Here is a 24,460-nt window from a genome sequence, read left to right on the forward strand (position 1 = left end):
CTTTAATTGAAGCAAAGCACCACGTAGGGGAAAAATGTCTTTCCTTGGGGACCATTTGGGACAGTGACGCACATTATAGGAGAGCGTTTTAGAAAGATTCCCCTCGGAGTTCCCTTCGCGGCTCAGCGGTTAATGAACCCGACTAGGATCCATGAGGATGCGGGTTTGATCCCTGGCCTCACTCAGTGGGCTAAGGATCCGGCTCGTTGCTGTGAGCTGTGGTGTAGGCTGGCAGCTGTATCTTCGATTGGACTCCTGGCCTGGGCACCTCCATATGCCATGGGTGCAGCCCTACAAGGAAAATAAATACATAAAAATTTTAAAAAATAAAGATTCCCCTCAAAAATCACAGTTTGTCGGAGCCATAAGGAACCTCAGAATTCACTCATTCGAAGTCAGAGAAATAAGTAGGGACCAAGCCAGCCCCGCATCCCAGGCAGCATTTTCTCGTGCCAGGAAGGGGAGAGGGGATACAAAGAAAGAGACCCATGACCTGATACCCTGCCGTGGGCAGTGGGGCCCTTCAGGGTTTCCTAAAAATCAAGGACACCCCAAAGCATCCTCTAAATCTGGGATTCTCTGCCCCCATGGTGCCGTGGAATCATCTGGAAGGCCTTTAAAACAAGATAGAGACACAGGCCCCACCTGATTCTCTGTGTGTTAAGGCGCCTTTGGCCTGGATAGAGACCCACTGAATGCGACCCTGGTGTGGATCTCGCAGGAGGCGGTCGCAAGGGTCTGATGATGACCGTGTCCTCAGGAGGGCCTGTCCTTCCACAAGGTAGCTGGATGACAGACTGTGCAGATGTGTGGCGGGATGTCACTTTTAAAAATTTATGCAAGCTGAAAGTTCCCCTGGTGGCACAGCGGTAGCAAACCTGACTAGTACCCATGAGGACGCAGGTTCGATCCCTGGCCTCGCTCAGTGGGTTGAGGATGAGCTGTGAGCTGTGGTGTAGGTCGCAGACGCGGCTTGGATCCCGCATGGCTGTGGCTGTGGTGTAGGCTGGCAGCTGCTGCTCCGATGGGACCCCTAGCCTGGGAACTTCCATAGACTGCAGGTGCAGCCCTAAAAAGCAAAAAACAAAAACAAGAACTGAAAGCCTTTAAACCAAAGATTCTCTCCCTCGGTGGCACCCTGGGGTCACCTGGGAAATGTTTGAAAGGTCCCCCTGTCCAGGCTGCATCTCAGACCAGATACATCGGGATCACCAGGGGTGGAAATCATTCATTAGACAGGACAGGGTGCTCTTGTTGGCCACAGCCTGGAACCTTTCACTGGGTTAATTACTCTCCTGGCCCGCTCCTGTGGGCATTTGAGTTTGCGGCCCCTGGGGTGAAGGGCAGGGAGTAGAGAGGCAGCTAAAATTGTAGGTGGCACTGCCTTTCAGCTCAATTTACCCAGCGTGTCCCAGCACTGGCTCTCACCCACCTCCTCAGGGACCCCTGACCTCATCAGCAGATGCTCCATGAGAATCTTCCAGGGGGCAGACTCTGAGCTAGGTCCTGAGTGGGACATGTGACTCAGTCCCTGCCCTAGCACTTGCCCCCCAGCCAGAGACGTTAAGACGTGCACGTAAAAATAACTGTGCTTCGGTAAGGCCGAAACTGCTAAGTGCCACAGAAGCAATAAAAAGTAGGTGCAGTGTCACAGAATTCTGCAAAAAAACAAGAGCGCTCTTGACTTCTAATTTGCAGCAAAGTCTCACAGCTCTAAAAAGTCCAGAAAAATGTCTCATTCACTGTCAGTCGGATGGCAACAGCTTGCACTTAGAAGATGAGTTGCTGATCCCGGAGGTGTGATAGTGCCAAGCCAAGGGGCATTTTCAAGTGACAGAGGGACTTCAGTTTGTCATTCTCCTAGCCCAGGAAGACTGGTTCATGCAGGCTTAGGGGTAAAGGGACTTGAGAGGTCATCCAGCCCGGCCTCCTTGCAGGAGACAGGCGTTGGTTCCTTTGGGCCCAGAGAAGTACAACACCATGCCCACATCACACAGCAAGGCAGGAGCCACTGGGGCTGGCGGCCAGGCTTTGATGCCCAGTCTGGTGGTCCTTCTGTTTTTCCACTGGTAGGGCGCAGGAGCACCAGACTGGTGAGATTGGGTCCTTGGGTCTGATGGCCATTCAGCAGTCGCAGCTCCAGCAAGGTTCGCAGACACCTGCGCATGTCCAGAATTCCACCATTGTGCTTCATTCTTTCTGCGTGTCCTCTTTCGAATGCAAGTCTTTAACAGGAGGAACATACTACCTTCCTAAGACCTAAGTTCCCAGGTGGGCATCCTGTAGCGCTCAAGCCTTGAAGTTTCATTAGCAAAAACATTTGTCTCCTTTCTGCCTGATTTCCTACTCCGAAATGAGAGGTACTGGGCCACAAGGGTCATGCCAGGCAGGCAGGCTGGCCCAGGTGTTGTTGGAGCCAAAGGAACGCATGTTCTCATTTTGAGGCATGGAAACGTAGCTCCACTAAAGTGACATCATGAAGTTGGGACAATAGGAAAGATTACAGACCACTGTCACAGGTAGGAATTCAGGCCTCCTGTGCGCTTCCAATATCTGACTGTGTGGCCCACTGTGGAGAAAGGGGACTAACCCTGCATGGGGGAGAGTTCTGGCTCGAAGGCAGAGCTGATGGCTGGACAGAGCCCGAGTGGCCGCAGCAGAATGCCAGCTAACGCTCATGATCATTTACTTCCTGGCATGCATTCATCTAAGCACTTTGCACATATTAATCTCCAATGAATAGCGTCATCTCTTTTACACACGGGGACATCTAGGCTCAGAAAGGTTAAGCAGCAGTTGCCCCAAGTCACTCAGCTGGCAAGTAAGTGGTTGAGCCTGGATTTGAACCCAGCTAGCATCCATGTCTGTCCATTTGGCTTTCGGGCTAACCTGCCTCACAAGGAAAAGCCTGGTAGTCTCTTTCATGCGTTGGCCAGACAGGCTGTGTCAAGGACGGATCCCAGCAGCAGAGGGGGGATCTGGGCAGTAGGATGCTAGGGTGGCCGCGACACTTATGGACCAGGGGCTCAGCCATGCTTGCCTGGTTACAGCCCCAGCAAGAAGCCAGGAGTCCTGCCAGACCTACCTCATTCCCCCCATCTTCCCCTGAATACACCCTTCCAGGGGAGCCAGGACCCCCATCCCTATAAACATAAGAGGTCTCCCAAGGAGGAAGGCTGCCACTGGTGGCCCCTGGCTCCTGAGGGCCAGGGGAGAGAGGCTGAGAACAGGATGAGGAGCTGACTCTGCAAGGCTCCTCCCTCTCTGCTCTTCCAGCCCTGGGGACTGCTGGTCCTCGGGTCTCTCCTGCTGTCCTGGAGACAGGCGGTGCTCCATCGGGACAGCTTTAGGCCCAAGACTCCCCTGGCTGGGGCAGCCCCAGTGCTGTCCCCCCTTTGCTGGGTCTGTGCTCAGGCGTCCCCCACAATCTGCACCACCAAGGAGAGTCCATTGACCTTGGAAATAACATCAGCGGCTCTTCCACTGGTTCATCTGGAGAAGGTGTTGGGGGTGACCAGCGAGGCTAAGGGGCCCAACAGAACAGGGAAGGAGGGTATGGAGCTGAGGAGGTGGATGAGATCAGCCCCACGCAGGACTCGGTGGGGTGGGGTGGGGGGGGGTTGGCACTGTGGCCCTAGCGGCTCAGATGCCCTGTGGCGGGGGTCGGGGGGGGTGACCTTTGGAGCCTACCTCCACTGTTCTGGGCATACTAGGTGGCTCTCCTCCCCTGCTCCCCCACTCCCTTTTCTCACTCTGCTTAGCCCCATTTTGATGGTTGAGATTAAATTCCAGCCCTTAGCAGTGTCTGCTGCACAGTCTTCCGCAGGAGCCTTTATCTGAGATTAAGAATAATGGGTTTCTTTTCTTGGATAAGGTTGTTTTTTCTTTTTTTTTTTTTTTTTTTTTTCCTTCCTCTTTCTCTCAGACTTTTGGTCCCAAATGCGCTCAACTCCAGAAAATAGACCTTTGGTTCAAAGTCTTTTGATTGCCGAAACTCCCCTTCCCCAGTGCTCCCCGCCCCTCCCCACCACCACTTTTTCACGCTTCCAAGGGTAGGGGGTGAGACAGCGCCAAAGAATAATGACCTTCCTTCCAGCCTTCCTCCCCCCCTCCACTGCCTGCCTCCTCCAGAAGCCCCTGAGCCCCGCAAGCAGAGCTGGGGGGCTGAGAGTCGGGATGAGGAGAAATAACTCGACGTCTTCCTTATTTTCCTTCAGCACTTTCCGCCAGCACCCCCATCTTCAGAACTCTAGATCCCGCCTGGAAGAAATGGGGAACGGACTCAGTGGGGGAGTCCCTTCCCTGGTCTCGGCAGGGGTCATTGCCGTGTACATTTATTTCACCTGGATCTTTCTTTTTCCCCCTTCAACAGCCCTCTTACCATATTTAAATGCAAGTATGTCTCTTTTCATTGGCATTTGAAGTAGCTTAGCGTGACGTTTTTCTAGACTAGCTCCTTCCCTTTTGAACTTCTTTCCTTCCCGTAGTTCCGTGTAGCTAGGATGATAGCCTTAGAGTTTAGAGGGCTTCTAGTTCGCTGTGTTTGGGAGACGGCTCTGTCTCTGTCCTCTCTCTCCTCCCCTGCTCCTCGCCCTCTCTGGTGCATGCCCCCCCCCAGCCCCCCTCATCCTGTACAAATTCCTTGGGTCTGGAAGGCTCAAAGGCCAACGCTGAGCCCCCTCTGCTGGGGGCTGCTTGTTTGCTGCTGGCTTCTGGCACATCATTGAAAACCACAGTCACTGAGGATCAGGCCTCCACGTGTCTGCCTGGATGGCAGAGGGTGTTTGTTCCATGTGTGGGAGCGTGTGTCTGTTGAGTGTCTCGGGGCGTGACTGTGAGTGTGTGTGTGTGTGTGTGTGTGTGTGTGTGTGTGTGTGTGTGTACACATGCTAGTGGCGGAGAGGAGCCCAGGAGAGGGGGGGATTTGCCCACCTCTTCTTCACCTGGACACTCTGCAGCCACACTGAGTCAACTGGTCCTTCTGACATTTAGGCCTGTTGCTGGGACAGCCTTGCTGCCTGGTGTGTTCCTAGAAAGCGCAAAAGTTTGGTCAAAACCCCCAGGAGACTCTTCAAGACCGACTTGATTGGGACAGTGGGGCTCAGAAAAGCCAAATCTAAATCCCCTTAAGGTGTCTCGGGAGCCGCAGGGCTCACCCTACTTAGGTCCCGGCAGCCCCAGACTTCCTCCCACAGCTGGACCCCCAGAGCGCTTCCCCTAGGTGTGAGGCTGTGACACTGCTGACACGTAGGTCTGGAGTTAAGATGACCAGCAGACCTGCAGAGCCGCAGGAGAACCACTGGACTTAAGCCGTCTCCTGGCCAAGATACCTGTTGTGTCCAGAGGCCATCCGCAGGGCCTCCTGCCTGTGGCTTAGGACTGACTGCTCCGCTGGGACCCCTGCCAACGACCCGGCCGTGCCTGCCCCCCCCATCCCCCAAGCCACTCTGGACACGCCCTGGGGAATCACCAGGCACTAATGCAGGGGCAGCAGGGAGCTCACCCTGCCCTCAAGAGAAGTTCTTCCTGGGAGTTCCCTGGCGGTCTGGTGGATAGGATTCAGTGCTTTCACCACCAGGGCCTGGGTTCAGTCTCTTATCTGGGAACTGAGATCCCGCATTAAGCCGCTGCACACCACAGCCAAAAATAAAGAGAAGCTTCTCCTGATCCTCTGTAACTTTTGGTGTGCCCTCTTAATCCAGTTTCTGGGGTGACAGATGGGTGAGAATCAAACACATGTAAAGATGCTGTGCCTTCCAGAAGCCTGAAAGCCACTGATCCACGTCCCTCCTAAAGGCTGACCCATGGACCTCCCTTCCCAACCCCGTCTTCTGTGTGGGGGTGGGGGCGTGTGGCCTGGGACACGCACCCGGGACCCTCCTTCACCCCACTCCCCTCTTCTCTCTCTGCCAGGCTTCCCGGCAGCGGCTTACGGACCAGTGGCAGCGGCGGCAGTGGCGGCAGCCAGAGGATCAGGTAGGAAGGTGTACGGGCCAGGCGGCTCCCAGGCATGCCCAGTGTGCAGGGGAAGGTAAAGGCCCGGTTGGATCTGTGCGGCTGCGTCTGTCCACCACTCTCACCACAGCCCGGAGGGTGGGGGCAGGGAGGCGCGGGCCAGGCCCCGCTGCCCAGGGCAGCCCCAACGGGGCTCAGTCATGGGACTGCAAACCAAAGGTAGCTGGTGATGCTCTCACTGAAAAAAAGGGAAACGCGTTGCGTTTTGACTTTGCACGGCCCCTGCACCTGACAGCCGGGCTTCAGGGCACCAAGGATTGTGTCCCTCTTTGCTTTTGCTGGTTCACAAGGCCCCCTGCCTCGCGTCTTGGGCCCGGCCGGAGAAGTTCTAGGTTAAGATCTTGGAGCAGCCCGCCCTCTCAGCCCCGGCCTGCTGCTCTTGGCCGGTGGGCTTGCTGATCTGGCTAAATCCCTGAGTCCCTGAGGGTCACCCATGGGGCCAGCTCGATCCCAGTGAGGAAAGCTGCTTTTCCCGAAGCCCCCATGGCACCCTTAGCAGAGACCAGAGAGCACCTAGTTCCAGCTGCCAAGGGAATTAGGAGTTTCTCTTCCCTCCTCCAAGGGCCCAGGTTGCTTGGTGACCGAATCCAACCTTTTAGGGAGTGAAGTGGGAACCTCTTCCCAGTGCACCGTGGAGTCAGGCTGGAGCTGGGTTGTTGTCCCATCGTCGTCCCCCCCCCAGCCCAACCCCCCCATCTCCTCCCCCCACCCCTGACCCAATTCCCACCCCCCCACACACACATCACTTTCCTAAGCAAGTGGAGCTTCTGCTGTGTGCTGGGCCCCCAGTGAGGCTTCCCAGCCTCCCCCACTCCCCTGGTCACCGAGAGCCCCATGCCACCCCCATCCCTCCTAAACCCAGGAGCCGTGGTTTGCAGCTCTCCCCTACACCCCGGGGCCAGGGCGCCGGAGCACCCAGGGATGTTTAGTTGGACATAACAGGGGCTCTGAGGAGGGTGGGCGGAGGGAGGTGCTGATGAGGGGGCCAGGAAATGGAGCAGTAAAAGCCCAGAGAGCAAATGCCAAAAACCCCCACACCCTCGGTGGTAAGAGACGGGCACAGTGAGGCCCTTTGGAAACGTCAGTAAAAATCCGTTCCATGCAAACTGGCACTGCCTCGAGCTACAAAGGACCCACTCCCCTGAGTCACCCATTGGGGGTTTGTTTGGAGGGGCCAGGGAATTCTCAGGCGGCTGCTGAGGGCCCATTAGCCAGAGAGCTGGGCAGGCCGGCAGGCAGGGCCGGAGTGCCAGGCGCCTTTCCTCCGCTTCCTCCTGCCCCAGCCGGCCTCCAGAGCCCCCACCCACCCTCTGGCCCGTGTCCCTTGGTCCCCCTGCCCTGGGGACGGGTTGCACAGCTGCCTCGTGTCTCCCTGTTCCATGTGTTGTTTTTTTTTTTTTAACTGGAGTGCTTTTTGGTATCATCAACGAGCCTCTGTCCTACCTGTGCCTGGGGGAGGGGACCAGAAAAAGCAACATCTTGAAAAATTTTTTTGGAGTGTTGTTGGTTGTTGTTTTCTCTGTTCAGTTTCTTTCTTATTGTAACTTGGATTATGAAACTAAACTTTAACCCGAAATTAACCCTGCCTCTCTTCCCCACCCCCATTCTCCTTGACTTCATGGCAAGTTTAAAGGGCAGCATGGGGTTCTTTGCGAGTCTGAGAGTGGTCTCCCCATGGTCTGTGCCCCCCTTCTGCCACCCCCACCCTCTCACAGCCGACCCCCACCCCCAGAGCCAGGCGGGAGTCCCCACCCACCCCCTCTAACTCCTAATCCCCAAGGGTCAGCCATCTCCAACCACACCTTGTTTTTTTTGTTTTTTTTTCCAGGATCAGTGGTGTTTTATTTGTAGCCATTTCCATCGGGAGCAAAGTCTCCCACAGGCCGTTCTAGGTCAGCCATGCTCATCACTGCACTGTTAGTGAATTCTATTCAGGAGTATGCTCCCCGCGCCCCTGCCCACACCAGCCTGGGTTATTAGTGCAAGGAATCAAAACCCTCAGCTCCGAGGTGCCCAGGATGCAGGTTCGGCCAGGAAGCGACAGGGCACCCTCAGTGTGTACCCGAGGCCCGATGACCAGGCAGTGGCTGCCAAAGTCAGAACCACCCCACCCCCCCACCCCAGGGCTGGAAGACACCTGCCCACGTGTAGACAGGATCGCCTAGAGCTCCCGCCCCCTCTCCGCTTTGGACCTGGGACAGGGTTACACGGCTGTGGATGGAAGGTCTCTGCCCATCTTTCTCTGAGTGCATTTTGGCCTGGAAAGACTCTCCTATCCCATCCCTCCCTTCCTCTAGAAAATGATCCAGACTCCAAGTCTGGCAGGATGGCCAATTATTTACCTCCCCTAGTGGCCCCTGGGTGGCATTTTGGCATGTATGTGAGGGACTGCACAGACTGATTTGGGTGTGTGCCCAGGCCAGCAGGGGCTCACTAAGGGCTGTTGGCCCCGTTCTGCCTTCACCTGCTTCTGCAGCTCTGCCCCCCAATCCCAGGCCCCCGTGATCCCAGGACCCCCCCCCCCACCAGGGAATAAGGATGCTCCTTCAGCCCCGCCTCCCCCCGCAGCAAGCAGCTGTGGGAGGGCATCGCAAGTTCCACTGCACTCTCATAGGGAGAAGCTGGTTCAGGGCATCCGTGGAGTACCACCCTTGAGCCTGGTCCCATGCCGAACCTAAGAAGTGACTCAGAGGCGTGGAAGCGGGGAGGCGGGGGGCGCCTCTGCTCCCCTGGGGCTGTTGGCTTGGTTCAGGGCTCAGGTAGCCTAGGGAGGGCCCTCTTTTCGCTTTCGTTTTTGGCTATAGCTCCACAGTGTTGTGTGGCTTTTTTCCCTTCCTCGTTATGACGTTAGGATGTGCTGGGGGCGCTTTCCTGAGCGAGGGCCCCCCCCCCGGGGGGGGCAGGAAGCAGCTTTGATTTTGCTCAGGTTGGCGAGCGCATCTGTCACGGCTGCCTGCAGGTGTCAAGCTAAGAGGTCCCGGGGCTTGGCACTGTGTGCCCACCTCAGCCGACTCCCCTGGACCAGCCCGCCCACCTGCTCCCCCCCCCAACCCCACCATCCATCGGGCCGGAACCTGAGGTGGGCGGGCTCAGGGGACCCCAGGGGTGGTCCCGGCGACTCCTAGATGACTTCACTATCAGTGTCACTTTTCTTTCACCTTCACCCGGAAGTTTGAAACAATGTCATCTTTTCTTGTGCTCAGTCGAGACTTTGTTTGTTTATTTTGATCGTATTCATTCAGTTCCAGTGGCCCCATCATATCCTCCCCCTCCCCGAAATCAAAATCCAGGTTGGCCAATGACACCCCCACTCCCCGCCCCCCGAGGATGAGGGCGGTGATTCGGATTTCCGGGCTATTGGATGTCTGGGTGGCATCGCGGGTGGGTCTGTGTATCAGTCTGAGAGCTTCTGGCCCCCGGCCCCCGGCCCCAGCCCATCCCCGGCCCAGCCAGGACCCCTTACTGTACTTTACACTTGCCAGCTTTGTTCCCATCTAGTGACATGAGCTCCTGACGGTGGTGGTGAGTGTGAGAGTCATGTTTCTGTTGTCTTTTCTCTTGCTTGGTTGGGGCTGCGGTGAGAGTGTCTCTGAGGCATACTTTCCCGCCTCTCTTACACTAGGATCTGCACACCTCCTCTCAAACACTCTTCTGAGCACGCTCAGCGGGAAGGTTTGTCCACACCTATTAATCCTCTCTCAGTGTCCAGCTTCCTGTTAGTACCAGCTGGTTTGCATGTTTTTGCTTGTTCAGATGAAACAGTTCAAGAAACAAACTCATATCCAACTCTCGAGAAATGTCTTTTTTTGTACACTTTCGTTTTCGATTTTTTTTCTTTTTTTTTATGAGTTACACCTCCAAAACACTTGTTGTCCAGTAAAACATTTCACACACCCCTGCCTGTTCTTAGATTGTATGTATCTGTGGGACTGAACTAAATGCATGCCTTGTAGTAGATGAATGGTAGCTGTAGCCGTAGTTGTAGAACATGCATTGTTGAGTTGATATTACAGGGTCTCAGACGGCTCGGCACAGCACGGCTGTCTGCAGGAGAGCGTGGGGCGGCGGGGCAGGGGGGGCGGCCAGGAAGAGAAGGGGCTCCATATTTTCAGGGTTGTCAAGGGGCTTGGATCCATGTTCTCGCCATCAGCCACCACCACCTCCCGTCACACTCCCTGCTCCCCCAGTCCGGAACTGGGTCCCCACCCTCAGCTCTAGCCTTCCCAACTGAGACCTCTTGATAGCCCAACTGCATGTGCAAGAATCGAACCAGAGTTGGAAGGCGTCGTCAAGCTCTTCCTTGTCCTTGTCCTCCTCCTGCTGGGGTTCTTGAGCAGAGCAGGTCTTTTGTCCTTTCTTCAGGCCAAGCAGCAAGGCTCCTCCAGACCCTCTGCTCCTTGAGTCCTTTGCCAGCTGGCAGCCAGCCCTTCGGGGACACAGGTCCACGTGGCAGCCCTGTCTGCGTGATCAGAGGGGAAGTGAAATATGGTGGGCAAACGGATTAAGATCTTGAGACCCTCGGTCTGTAGACAGGGGGTCGACAGGGTGTTTGGTCCTCGTGAAAGTCGGCGTGTGTCCTTATGGGTGGGGAAGACAAAGGAGTGGGAGCCAGTGGGGCGAGAGAGGTGACATTTCTTGGTATGGAGATGATTGGCATAGCTTCTGGAGGAGCGGAGGGGTGGGAGCCTGTAACACCCACAGAGGAGCCTCGGTTTGCACCCATCTCCCCAGGAAGCGTTTCCAGTCCTGCAGCCGGTGCCCTGGGCTCAGAGGGGGCGTCTGTCCTCTCCAGACACACCGTGTCCCCTCCACTTGTGGTGACAAGTCATAAGGCAGTGCAGAGGTCTCTTAGGGCTTTGGGAGATGTCCCTACCCTTTGCGAGCAGATGGGAAGGGCATAGTTGCCACTCAGGATCTGCTTCCACAACCGGACTGCTTGGTGGCTCTAACCCAGGGCTGCAGGACACACAGGCAAGATCTGAACCTGCAGGGTTCAAGGTACCGATTATCAAGGAAGACAGAAGCCCAGGAAGTCAGAGAGCCAGTGGAGTCCCCTCCAAAGTGCAAAGTGACAGTGCAAAATGATAGCCCGTGGAGAGTGACCCAGTCAGGGTGAATCAGCGTTGACATTCTGTCGGCCAGCAGACAGAATGAGGGCCCCGAGGCCCAGGAAAGGAGATATGGAAGGAGCCAGCCTTCCTGGGGGCGGACTGGGAGATGGCAGAGGGAAATGGCTGGAACCATCAGGCTTCAGACCTCCTCAGTTTGCAGACTGACCCAGGCTGGGGGGCAGCAGAGGGTGGGGAAACCCTCCCCCCACCACCACCACCACACACACTGTGCTAAATCCTGGGTCCATCTCTGCTAGGAAAATGGCTTTGCTGCCCTGTGCCTGGACATCCTAAGAGTTTCTGGTCCTGTAGGTAAGCCGAGCAGGCGTACCATTCAAGTCCAGGGATGGAATAAATAGTTGAACTTGAACAATAAAATAAACACTTTGGGGAGGAGTGTGGATCTCAGGGCACACTCCTCCCCAAAGTGTTTATTTTATTGTTCAAGTTGTGCCCAGTGCAACCCTTTCGCCTTCTAAGTGTTTAGGGCCACACATTCCTCCAGCTGCTGGAGGGATCCGGGCATCGTTTGCACCAGTTGTGGCCTAAGCCTTGAGGTTCGCAGGTTTCACCTTCACCAAGCCTGTGTGGAAGGTCTGCTTTGCGCCAGGCACCAAGGCAGAAAAAGGCAGGTAACCCATCCTGAGAATCTAGATTCCCCTCCTGCCCCACCAAAAGCCCCAAATTCTCAGGATGGGTCGTTTCTGGCACTATCAGCTTCATTAAAAAAGGGGAAACAGCAGAGTTCCCTTTGTGGCTCAGCGGAAATGAATCTAACTAGCATCCATGAGGACACAAGTTCGATCCCTGGCCTCGCTCAGTGGATTAAGGGTCCGGCATTGTCATGAGCTGTGGTGTAGGTCACAGACGCGGCTCGGATCTGGTGTTCCTGTGGCTGTGGCATAGGCCAGCGGCTACAGCTCCGATTAGACCCCTAGCTTGGGAACCTGCATATGCTGTGGGTGTGGCCCTAAAAAAGGGGGCGGGGAGGGAGAATGGATCACGGCGCTGCCTTTATTTCTGAAGATGGCTTTCTTGTGCCTCCATCAGTAGGATCCGATGTCTAGGAAATGGGAGCTGCAGTGCAGGCATCTCTTCTCCCTCTCCGCCCCCCACCCCCGCCAGCCTCCCTTGTGCTAACAGCAAGCATTCCCTGGGGGCTCCGACCCCAAGATGGCCCATCTTTGGTAGGATCATGGGGACACCCTCTCGCTGATAGAGCCAGTGCAGTAGCCCAGAGGGAAAGCACATCTGTGACCCTTTAGCATCAGCTGCTGCAACCAGCTGGACTTATACCCCAAAGGCCTTCCCCGAGCATCTATCTCCCAGTCACTGCCTTGTGCTCTGCGCCCGGGAACCTCGTTTCTCAGTGTGTCATTAAAATCTTCATTTCTAGGAGAGCCAGACTCTTTGCCCATAAAGAGTCCAGCATTGGATTTCAGTAACCCCAGTGAATTTATAATAATGTGCAGAGCCGCCCGCCTCTGACCTCAGCTTCATTCATTTTCCAAGGGCTTTCGGGCCAACTCTGTTGAGGATAAAATACATCAGTGCTAATCAATAATTTTGTAATAGAAATACCATGCACTTGATAAATCAACTCCAGTGCAATTAGTGACTAGCCTCGAAGCCCAGACCTAAGTATAAGTTAATCCCAAAGTGAATGGAGTGGGGGAATGTTAATGGGCTTTTAAATCAGTGGAATTCTTTTCAGTGGGTGACACTTCAGTGCCCGCCCCCTGGGCTGGTTGGCCCTCTCTCCTGCTGGCTCGGGAGCCCCGGCTCTGCTGTCTGGAAGGTGGGTGGGAAGAATGGTACCCTCGGACTCTCTTTAAGAGGGTGTAGCGCGCAAGAGAGGGGCAAAAGGACACCGGCCCTTGCACCCCGGGCTGGGTGGGGGCACTGCAGGGTCTGGGGAGCCCCAAAAGTTGGTGAACTCACATAGTGGTGAGACTCTCAAAGGAGCACAAGCCTGGGCGTGTCATGGTTCCTTGTCTGCCTGCAGAGCCTAGACTCTTAGGTCTGTTAGCGCTGCTACCTCGTGAAATGGGCAGGAAGGTAGAAGTTTGGGGCTTGGTTTGACATGTTTGTTTTTATGAGAAAGCTGGGCTGCAGAATGGTTGTATGACTTATCCAGAGTCACACAGCTGGTTCCCTGGGGAGCCAGGCTTTGGTCAAGGATAAAGCACCCTGAACTTGAACTCAGGTCTTTGGCCTCCTTTAGGGAGCCCTGTAGAGGAACCGTGTTTGTTCATGAAGGACTCACGTGCCGCCCAGGTGCCTGGCACATGCAGGAATGCAGCGTGTCCTGGGGAAGCCCAGCAGCCTCGGCTGCCAGCTCTGTGTAGATTTCAGAACCCTGCCTGGGCACATCTGCCATGGAGTTTCAAAGGACAGATATTTATTAAATGTTTAACAATAGTAATTATTACCATATGTGGCAGGCATCATCCTAGGCCTTGATTCAAGGTACTTTGGGCTGTATCAGAAAACCCAGCTCAGGAGTTCCCATCATGGCGCAGCTGAAACGAATCCGATGAAGAACCATGAGGTTTGCAGGTTCGATCCCTGGCCTCGTTCAGTGAGTTAAGGATCTGGCATTGCCATGAGGTGTGGTGTAGCTCAAAGACGTGGCTTGGATCTGGTGTTGCTGTGGCTGTGGCGTAGGCCGGCAGCTGTAGCTCTGATTAGACCCCTAGCCTGGGAACCTCCATATGCCGCAGGTGCAGCCCTGAAAAGACAAAAGACACACACACACAAAGAAAGGAAAACCCAGCTTAGCATGGTTAATATGATGGGGGATTACATTGGCAGACCTCTTGGAATCTCCGTGGGAGAGTGAGCTTCACCTGTGGACTGCTCAGGGCTCTTTTTTCCACAGTTCTCTTAGCTTGAAATGACAATCTCATTTCAAGATTGTCCTTTTGTTGGTTTCCTAGGTTGGCAGATTGGCTGCAGAAGTTTCCTGCTTCATACTGCCCTGTTTAGAAGAAGGGGAGGGGGGTGTCAGTGGTCCAGAATTCTAGCAAAAGTCCAGAACTTTGGCCTCCTTGGCTAAAGTCCAGCCTCTCTAAACTGAAGGGCTCTGACACAGTGGGAGAAGGATGGATTTCCAAAGGAAAATCTGGGTGCTGGTAAAAGGGGGGAGAATCACACTGGATAGATGACCCAGCAGTGGGTCCCCCCCATCTCCCCAGACTATCATGTACTCACAAAATGATGCCTAAAGAAGGAGCGTGGGGCGGGGGAGGGGAGATGATTAGCTTTGGGGGAGTTTAAGGAAGCTTTCACAGGTTCACAGGGGAGTGAGTACTTATACTTTTTTTTTTTTTTTTCGTTTTAAGGGCTGCACTCGCAGCATATGGGGGTTCCCAGCCTAGGGGTCCAAATGGAGCTGTAGCCACTGGTCTACACCTCAGCCACAGCAACATGAGATCCAAGTTGCATCTGCAACCTACACCACAGCTCATAGCAACGCCGGATCCTTAACCCACTGAGTGAGGCAAGGGATCGAACCCGCAACCTCATGGTTCCTAGTTGGATTCATTTCCTCTGCGCCACAACAGGAACTCCGAGCGTTTATACTTTTAAAGGGGAAATAGGAGCTCCCCAGGGAACCTGGGGAAACAGCTTATGGGAAGCCACCTAAGTGATTTTGAAGTCCTACAAACAGTTCAGTCTGGCTAGAAAATAAAATGCAGTGGGGGTGGGGGCAACGGCAAGCTGGAGAGCTGGGCAGAGCCAGCGCAGCAGGCACCGGTGCCTGGCTTAACAGCCCGGATTCACCCAGGTGACTGGGAGCCTCAGAGAGGCCTGAAAGCCAGAAGTGACATCAGATTTGTATGTGAGAGAAGCCTGACAGCAGGGTAGATTAGAGAGTCGAGACGGAAGGCATCAGGACAAGTGACAAACCATGAAATTGTAAACACTCCATAAGTGTTCATATGTAGCTGCCCAGGAAGAGATGCTGTGACCTTTTGCTCATACCCATGAGCTGATTAGCCGTGGGCTCAACTTCGTGCTGATTGGAGGACAGTGGGAGGCTGTGTAACGGGCAGTGAGGGTATAGAATTGAAGAGGTTAGAGACAGGCTAGCCTCTGGGAGGGGGAGATCTTGAAAGCCAGAGGGCTATAGTCATATTGGTGGGAGAGCGTGGTTCGTATTCTTTATGGCAGTGGAGCTCTGTAACGACAGAACCGCCTAAAGGAGATCAGCCTGGCAGTGGCCCCACAGAGCCCGGCCTGACCCCTAATCCCTGGGCCTGGGGCTGAGTTCGTGACCTGGAACAAGGGGTGGGGAGCACGGCAGACCCTGGCGGGCATTCCGCTGGAGGAGTCTACCCTAATGACCACTGATTCTCCTTTGCCTCTGTCAACAAGTTGTTATTCATTCCCTGAGTGGGGCCCTTGGTTCCCATTCCTGTGCCCGCCTGGCAGCCACTGCCCCGTGCTTTCTGCCAGTCCAGTTTCTCTCCTGTCTTTGCTCCCTCTGTTCAAATCTGGCTCAGGCTGCCAGGAAGCCACACTTGATTAACCCTCCCCGGGGCACCTCCTCCTTTGCTCTAGCTCCTCAACAGGATCTTATGTCTTCGGACTTCTCCCTGATGGGTGAGTTCTCCTGAATGAAAGGCAGGGGTTTGTACCTTTGGAGGATGTTGTGCATGTAACTCAGAGTGGTGCCTGCCTTCTCCAACAATATAAACCATCAGTCCTCCACGAGGCAGTCAGCCTGGTTTTTCGTACAGTTGAGTAATTATCATGCAATTAGAGAAAGCAGAAAACAAAGGGGCCCTTTGTTCCTGGATGCTCATTAATAAATAAAAAGGGCTCCCCTTTTCCAGCCTGGGATCCTGCACAATAGGAAGCGGGCAGCTAATGCTTTTGAACTGCTGTGATTGGCTGCTAGAATCAGATCCGTCAGGATGAGAGAGCCGCAAAGAAGTCCATTCTGTAACATGCATAGGAGGGTTCCAGCCAGCATCTCAAAATTCACACCCACCTGGGAGGTACCCTAAGGGAAGGCTGTATCTTACAAGTAGTTGAAAGAATGCTAGAGAAATTTCCAAGCCAGTTTAACTAAAATAATGGGATAGTAATATGTTAATAATAACTTACATGTATTATGAGTGAGTCATGTACTATGCTAAACCCACCTGCCTTATCCTGTTTAATTCTCATAGCCCTATGAAAGGGGTGCTGTCATTCCCAGATAGCTTGTCTCAGGTGGCAGAGACAGGATTTTAGCCTAGGTCTGTCTCATCAGACCTGTGCTCTCAATCAGTGTCAGGAGATGCTTCATTGTACCAGTCCAGCCATACCTGAGCAAAGCTCTGTGTCTTTCAGAAGTACCCTCAGCAGAAACCCACCGATGCCATCAACTCAATTCCCCGTATCATTAGGGGAGGAGAGAACTCCAAATCATTTACAAGAGGCCTCAGGAAGCATGGGGTGTATTTTTTCACACCTGCTTCTGCTGTTGCAGACTTAACATCATGGTTCTGTCTGGCATTAACTGACATTTCTGATTTGATTTCTGATCCCTGAATCCTTTCAGACCAAAAGCATAAAGGAGGCCCAGCCTGAAAGTAATTATTTGAAAGAAGTCTTCAGCTAAAACAAACTGAAGGACGTTAACCACTGCCCAAAGGAAAGTAGGCGATGAAGCAGGGGAGGGCCTCTTTGGGCAAGACAGACTTCTCCGTGGGGATGAGTCAACATCCCTTCCTGTAAGCAGCGAAGACTGAATCTGAAGGGTCGCGGGGAAGCCCAGCCCAGCCCTTGGGATTGGCCGCCCAGTTGCTAGGGCTTTGCTTTAAGCCAATGGCTGGGAGGGGCGGGGCCGGAGGCGGGAGCAGCCGGCTCTTCAGCCAATCGTCCCGCAGGGAGGCTGAGCTCCCAGTACCATGGCAACAGTGAGCAGGGGCTCATTTGTTTTGTAGATGAGTAATTACTACGCAATTAGAGGAAGCTAAAAATAAAGGGGCCCTTTGTTCCTAGTTACTTATTAATATTAATAAAATAGTCTGTCCAGGTCTGTGGTAAACAATTAATGCAAACCTGTGTGCCTGTGATAGAGCCTGTGCGAGGCAAAGGCTGCCCAGCCCAACTTTCCCTGCTCTTTCTGGGAGTTATTTCTGACTGTTACCTGCAGAGGGTTGGCTTTTCTAGCCTTGGGGCGAAGAGGACACTCTCAGCCTCTCCAACCCAGGGACCCAGGATGCCCTGGAGTCAGGAGGTCTATCAGGCACTGACTCAGGCATGAGGATCTGGTAGTGTCAACCCAGCCTCCAGAGAATAGACCAGAAACCCAGCGACAAGACCAGAAAAACCTGTGTGGACCTGTGTTGGAGGAAAACCCTCACCCAGTTTTGCTAAGTGCGCTCAGCCACATTGTTTGACTTTTCTGGGACTAGATTGTTTGTCTCTGGGAGTATGAAATAGTCCCTAAAGCCTCCACTAAGGTAGCCCCTGGGATTTCAGTGTCTCCCTTCCCACCTTGCTTGAAGAGAAACAAAACAAATTTGGAAACCACTTGCCAGAAGGTTACATAGTTGTTCAAGGGTTGACCCGGTGGTTTACGGTGCTCTGGCTTGGGAATGAAAATAGCTTTTCTGTCCCTCCCCTTCCTAGCGGTGTAGTCTTGTGGATTCATCAAATAAGGATGACAAGAGGACTTCAAAGGGCAGGGAGAAGATACGAGTATAGAAGGAAAAGTAGGGAATCAGAAGACTTCTTCCAGTCTGGCTTCTGCCAACAACAGGCTGGTTGATTTGGGGGCAAAGAACTTCAGACTCTTGGGTTCTTGGGGACCATTCAACTCTGTGGCTCTGTATTGCTGCTGTTCCCAAAGCTCTGGAGGATGGAAGAGGTGATAGGGTTCTTAAGGTCTGAGAGGGGTGACTGGAGTGAAAGCCAAGGGCTTCCAAGTGATGAGGCAACTTGATGGAGATGCTTTTGAAAAGTCAGTCATGCATATTTTTTTAATGAGTGGAGGCAGTGAGAGGGATAGAAACCTTTCTGGAATTGTGTATCATTTTAAAAAAACAAAAACAAAAACCTGTAGTCAGATTTCTAGTTTTGGGTGTGGTTGATTAACCCTTTCGGGTTTGGCTCTGTGGATAGTATTTGTCAGTAAAGGTGGACCTGTTAATAGCTGCTGTCAATCAGTTCTGGAACTGGGGTGAAGGCAGTGGTTTTTGAACGTGGCTGCATGGTAGAATCCCCTGGGAAGTTCTTAAAATTCCTGCTGTCCAACCTACACTGTAGATCCATGAAATCAGAATCTACCAGGGGAGCCGGATGGCAGGCGTCAGCAGCAAGCTCCCAGGCCAGTCCAGTGTGTAACCATGGGCTCAGATACCACCAGGTCCTTGCCAGACATGGTGCCTCACACCATCTCTGTGACTTTGTCACCGGCATCCCTAGCTCAGAAACAGATAACCAGAGCCAAGCCAGGCAGCATGCCCCAGCCTCCTCTAAAGAGCAGGAGAGCTGCTCTGGGATCATTAGGCTGCAGCCTTGGAGCCCAGGGCTCTCCCGCCCACCAGGCCAGGAAAATCCACCCCTCCAGGACAGGCTGAAGGGGGTCTTTGTCCTCGGAGGTGAATTCCCCCGCCTCCCCTGAGGACAGGCCTGTCCTGGCTGAGATTAAGAGCGCGTACACATAGAAGCAGCAGCCCAGAGCAACCGTAAACAGAGAAGCAGCCACCCTCCTTGCCTGTCTGATGAATGGGGGCCTATTGGTAAGGTTGGAGTTTGTTTGTTATTAAAGACCTAATTAGAAACATGAGAGGGAGCTGAATGGTGCCGTGCTTGGCTAATTAGTGACATGTATGCGCCCGCTTTGAACTTCAAGGACACAGAGCTATTAGCGCTTACATCAAAAATGGATTAAACTCCTGTGCCTTTATCATCATTAAAGACAGGCTGCTCAAGTGGAAAGCCTTTTGTACAGGTCCTCAAGGGGCTGCCCCTTGGGCATCCTCCCCCCCACCCCCGCCAGCCTTGCCGCAGCCCCCTCCCTCCACTGCTAGAGCCCCAGACAGTGGGTTTCCATGAAATGTGATCGGATACTAAATACGGATGGGACTAGGGCCTGCCAGCTGTCCACAGAACGGCCCTCAGCAGACTGGAGCAGTCTTTTGGAACCGAGACCAGCCCTCTGGCTACACTTTCTGGGCTCCATGGAAGGGCTTCCTTTCTCTCTGGCAGTGCCCTCTCCTCCTCGCCCCCACCGCAGCCATACTGCATGCCTGCTTGTGCCCGGTCTCATGCTGGGATGGCATAGAGGAGGGCGATCTATCCTCAGGAGATAGGCGGTCCCCATCTCGTGTGGCAGGCACAGCCCGACTTCAGGGCACCCCCAGTCTGATGAGGGAGACACCCCCACCAGCAGGGAGTTGACAGTTTGGAAAGGGCAGCAGGGCCCATGCTCTCCGGAGCTGGCCCTCCAGTGTTGGAGATTTGATTCCTTTGTCCTTGATTCTGCAGCGGGGCCCAGACAAAGAAAGACCCAAATAAACAGAAGACACATTGTCAAACTATGATGCTGGGAAGGACAACTGGGCAGCGTGATTTAGTTTACACTTGATCTTAGCCAAAAGGCTGAGAAACGATGCATGATTCAGTTTAAAAAGCAGCCAGGAGTTGCTCTGAAGTCCAAGCGAGAGCTGGGTTCCGTCGGTGTGAGACACTCTGAGACCCTGGACACGTCCCTTCACTGCCCCAACCCTCCGTTTCCTAGTCCACAACTCCAGGGTAAGAAAGCCCATCTTACAAGTTGTCAGGGAGTTCCCTTGCGGATCAGTGATAATGAACCCAGCCAGTGTCCATGAAGATCTGGGTTTGATCCCTGGTCCTGCTCAGTGGGTTAAGAATCCTGCATTGCCGTGAGCTGTAGTGTAGGTCGTAGACGAGGCTTGGATCCTGGGTTGCTACAACTGTGGCATAGGCTGGCAGCTGTAGCGCCAATTCAACCCCTAGCCTGGGAACCTCCCTATGCGGCAGGTGCAGCCCTTTAAAAAAAAGAAGAAGAAGAAAGTTATTAGGAGCATGAACCAGGTGGCATTAAACACATGGCACCCACTAGCTGCTCAGTGAATCGTAGGTCCCCTCCAGCCTGGTGCTCTAAGAAGCTACAGCTTCCAGAACTCTGTGGCTCTTGCCTCCAGACAGTTTCACCTGTGCCCAGTACGAGGCTTTCCCCCACCCCACTTTTGCTAACGGGGACAGGGTATCATCTAATTCCTTCTGAGCTTTTCATCATGACTGAGAATACCACCAGGATGTAATTCTGGCCTTGGATTTCATAGTGGTTTTGTTTTTTGTTTTTTGTTTTGTTTTGTTTTGTTTTGTTGTCGTCTTTTTGCCATTTCTTTGGCCGCTCTCGTAGCATATGGAGGTTCCCAGGCTAGGGGTCGAATCGGAGCTATAGCCGCCCACCTACACCAGAACCACAGCAACATGGGATCCAAGCCATGTCTGCGACCTACACCACAGCTCACGGCAACACCGGATCCTTAACCCACTGAGCAAGGCCAGGGATTGAACCTGCAACCTCATGGTTCCTAGTTGGATTCATTAACCACTGCACCACGACGGGAACTCCCATAGTGTTTTCTTTTAGCAACAGTACCTAGTGCAGGAAACTTTCATGGGCTAGGTGAGTGGGCTCACAAGACCTAAGCAGGGAGTTGGCCCCTCTGGCTGGGGACAAGCAGGGTGGGAATTACAGCGTGAACCCACACAGCTCTACAGCCAGAGGGGACCTAGGTACAGGCTGGAAAAGCCACACTGGTTTCTTTTTTGCAAAGATAAAGAGATGGGTGCACCCCAAAGACACAGGAGGTCGCCCGATCAAGCCAAAGCAAGGCGCATGGTTTAATTTTTAGAATTAAACCCGGAGACACTTGGAACAGCAGAAAGCTTCCAGAGAGGGAGTCACTCCCAGGTGCCAGGGTTCTTGTTTTCATTTCTTCTGATTCTCAGGCGGGGGGCGGGGGGCTAGAATAGGAAGTTCGGGCATCGCCCACAGGGACACCTCCCACCCCTGCCCAGCAAGTGGTGATGGAGGCAGCAGTCCCTGCCCCCGGGCTACGGGTCAGCTCAGTGCAGCATTTCATGCCTGGGTGCCGGGGTGGGGGTGGGGGTGGGTTTCTGCTGAGTCTTCTAACCTCTGAAGGACTGTAGTCTAAAAACTAGTTCATTGAGGGAAGAGGCAGCAGGATGTGAGGGTGAAAACACCACCTCGCTTCAGCCAAACCAGAAACATTTGCCTCCGGGGTTGACTTTCCATACTCTCAAAGCGTGGTAGAGGAGCTGTTGACACACACGTCGGCATCCCTGGGGGATCAGGCTCGCCACCTTGCATTCCGCACTTGCAGCCTGAGCTGGGGCGACTGCTGTGATCCTTTCCTCGGTTTGGAAGCTGTTGCAGTCGGGCAGACAGTTCACCCTGGCAGAGCAGGCGCCACATAGGCCCCAAGGACTCACATCATGGCCTTTCCTCCCCTGGGGCCCCTCTCCCTCTCCTTCCTGAGAACATGCAGACAAGATCAGTCCAAGGCCTCTGGAGTCTGGGAGAAATGAGAACCTGGCGGTGGCTCCAGGCAGTTCCTTCTTTGCCCTCAGGACAAAAGCCTGGTTTCTTTGGCCTCCGGGCCCAGGCCCCCTCAAGGCTCCTCCATCCCCCTTGCAGATTCAGCCCATGAGCAGATGGCAGCCATTTACCCTCCCCCCCCCTCGCCCCACCTTCCCACCTTTCCCACCAACCTGGCCTGGTCCTTTGTGAGGAAGAGACATAACCACACCCAAATCAGGGCTGATAATAGAAAAGCATTGGAGGAGTTCCCGTTGTGGCACAGCGGAAACAAACCTGACTAGTAACCATGAGGATGCAGGTTCGATCCCTGGCCTCGCTCAGTGGGTTAAGGATCTGGCATCGCTGTGAGCCGTGATGTAGGTCGCAGACGCGGCTCGGATCCAGGGTTGCTGTAGCTGTGGTGTAGGCCGGCAGCTGTAGCTCTGATTTGACCCCTAGCCTGGGAAGCTCCATATGCCACAGGCGTGGCCCTAAAAACCAAAAAAAAAATTTTTTAATTAAAAAAATAAAAAAAGCATTGGCGTTCCTGCTGTGGCACAGTGGGTTAAGAATCCAGTGTTGCTGCATCTGCAGCATAGGTCGCAGCTGTGACTCAGATTCAGTCCCTGGCCTGGGAACTTCCATATTCCACGAGTGCATCCATTTAAAAAAAAATAATCGTAAAATAAGGATGGAAAGAGAATGAGCTATTTTCTGTTGAGGTTATACAGCAACATAAAGTACCAGCCACAAAGCTCTCCTGGGCCAGGTCGGTTCAGCGTGGGGCTGTCTCCTCGTGCTGATCTGAGGGGTGGTTCCCTGGGGACCCAAGAGGCAAGGGATTTGGAGCCAGCCAGCGGTCAAGTCAACTCCTAGGAGATGTGATTTGACCAGAAGCTGAGACCATCTCCAGAATAACGAGTCCCAGTTCGTAAGTCATCGATCCCCCCATGCCAGTTATGCCCACACTCAGCAGCGGACATCTGCCCTGACCACTGCAGTCTGAGGCGGGTTAGGTGTGGAGCCAACAAGCAGAAACCGCAGTCTTATGAGTGTCCCCCCCCACCCCGCCCCCCGAAGCTGACGCTGGGAGCATTTGTGACACTGACTCCCCATCAGCCCCGTGAATGAGCCGATCTCTCCATGTGTCCTGTGCAGTATTTAAGATGAGCCAGGCATCTCTGGATGTGTCAAGACTTGTTGATACCAGGCTGAGTTTGTCCCTGTCAGTGATATATTTGTCTGTAGATGGAGACAGGGAGAAAGAAATACCATCCCATTGCCGTCTCAATGCTCCCCCAGTTTTTGTTTTGTTTTGTTTTGTTTTTCCGCTTTTTAGGGCCACACTCACGGCATGTGGAGGTTCCCAGGCTAGGGGTCAAATCGGAGCTGTAGCCGCCAGCCTGCACCACAGCCACAGCAACGCAGGATCCGAGCCGCATCTACAACCTACATACACCACAGCTCACGGCAACGGTGGGTCCTTAACCACTGAGTGAGGCCAGGGATCGAACCCGCAACCTCATGGTTCCTAGTCGGATTTGTTTCCGCTGTGCCACAATGGGAACTCCCAGTGCTCCCCCAGTTTTAAAGCAAGTCTTCTCCTTGCCTTCTGAAATCGCTTGAATTTCAGCAGAGCTTTCCCCAAAAAAAGGTTGAATATAAAATCGATCGTCCCTGAACTGATTGGATTTTAATTTAGTGTGTCCTCTTACAGTGTTCTCAGGTTCGATATAGCTGCTGGCCCTCTCGAGCTGTCTCTCCCACCTTCCGGCAATGCTCTTGGTGGAAAGCTCTGCTGGAGTCTGAGTTCCAGCTTGCTCTGCCGGCAATGAGCTGTGATCATTCACAGTAGAGTATTTCTACTTCCGTTATCAGAAGTGGGTTTGGGATTTCCCATCGTGGCTCAGCAGTAATGAACCTGACTAGTATCCCTGAGGACTCAGGTTTGATCCCTGGCCTCTTCCAGTGGGTTAAGGATCTGGTGTTGCTGTGGCTGTGGTGTAGGCTGCTGCAGCTCCGATTCGACCCCTATCCTGGGAACTCCTATATGCCATGGGGATGACCGTAAAACAAAATTAAAAAAAAAAAAAAAAAGAAAAAAAAAAGAAAAGAGGAGTTCCCGTCGTGGCTCAGTGGTTAACGAATCCGACTAGGAACCATGAGGTGGCGGGTTCGATCCCTGGCCTTGCTCAGTGGGTTAAGGATCTGGCGTTGCCATGAGCTGTGGTGGAGGTCGCAGACGTGGCTTGGATCCCACGTTGCTGTGGCTCTGGCGTAGGCCGGTGGCTACAGCTCCAATTAGACCCCTAGCCTGGAAACCTCCATGTGCCGTGGAAGCGGCCCTAGAAAAGGCAAAAAGACCAAAAAAAAAAAAGAAGCGGGTTTATTTTTTCAGGCGGACCTTCCCCCTCGACCATGGGCAAGGCTTCCAGAGGTCAGTGAGACTGCAGATTGGGGCCCCCAGCTCTCTTTCCAGGAAGGCCTTGGCTGCCTGGCTGCCATTCCTCAGGGCCTCCGACCAGGGAGAGGCTGGCTATTCAGAGGGATCTAGGCAGGTCTCTGCTTTTGACAGCCCCCCGGCATTATGGATCCAACATCCGAGGAACCCCCCACTGCCCCCCCCCCGCCCCCGTGTTTCAGGGGCATCGAGCAGGTGGCTCTTCCTCTGGAAAACGTGGGGTCCCATGAGAACCCTGAGAGGCCCCTCCTTCCGTGCACCCTGCAGCCATGATGAGTCCTTGCTGACGTGCGA

The 24,460-nt window shown here is 53.8% G+C and overlaps 1 protein-coding gene across 22 annotated transcripts in view; it reads left to right on the plus strand.

Annotated features, from left to right (window-relative positions):
* MSI2 (musashi RNA binding protein 2) overlaps positions 1–24,460 on the plus strand; it is a 438,300-nt gene that overhangs the window by 398,274 nt on the left and 15,566 nt on the right. For 12 of the 22 annotated variants that reach the window (XM_021066169.2, XM_021066172.2, XM_084982851.1 and 9 more), the window contains one exon: positions 5,914–5,976. In XM_021066169.2, the coding sequence (XP_020921828.1) occupies positions 5,914–5,976 (63 nt within the window). Of the gene's footprint in view, positions 1–4,372; positions 4,397–5,913; positions 5,977–9,637; positions 9,688–24,460 lie in introns of all 22 variants that reach the window. The other 10 variants (XM_021066167.2, XM_021066168.2, XM_021066170.2 and 7 more) reach the window with 3 other exon arrangements.

This window comes from Sus scrofa, chromosome 12 (assembly GCF_054392235.1).
Source record: "Sus scrofa isolate SSC_HxYL_T2T_F1_AM1 chromosome 12, Sscrofa_HxYL_maternal_Yorkshire_Landrace_v2.0, whole genome shotgun sequence".
In the NCBI taxonomy this organism is placed as follows: domain Eukaryota; kingdom Metazoa; phylum Chordata; class Mammalia; order Artiodactyla; family Suidae; genus Sus; species Sus scrofa.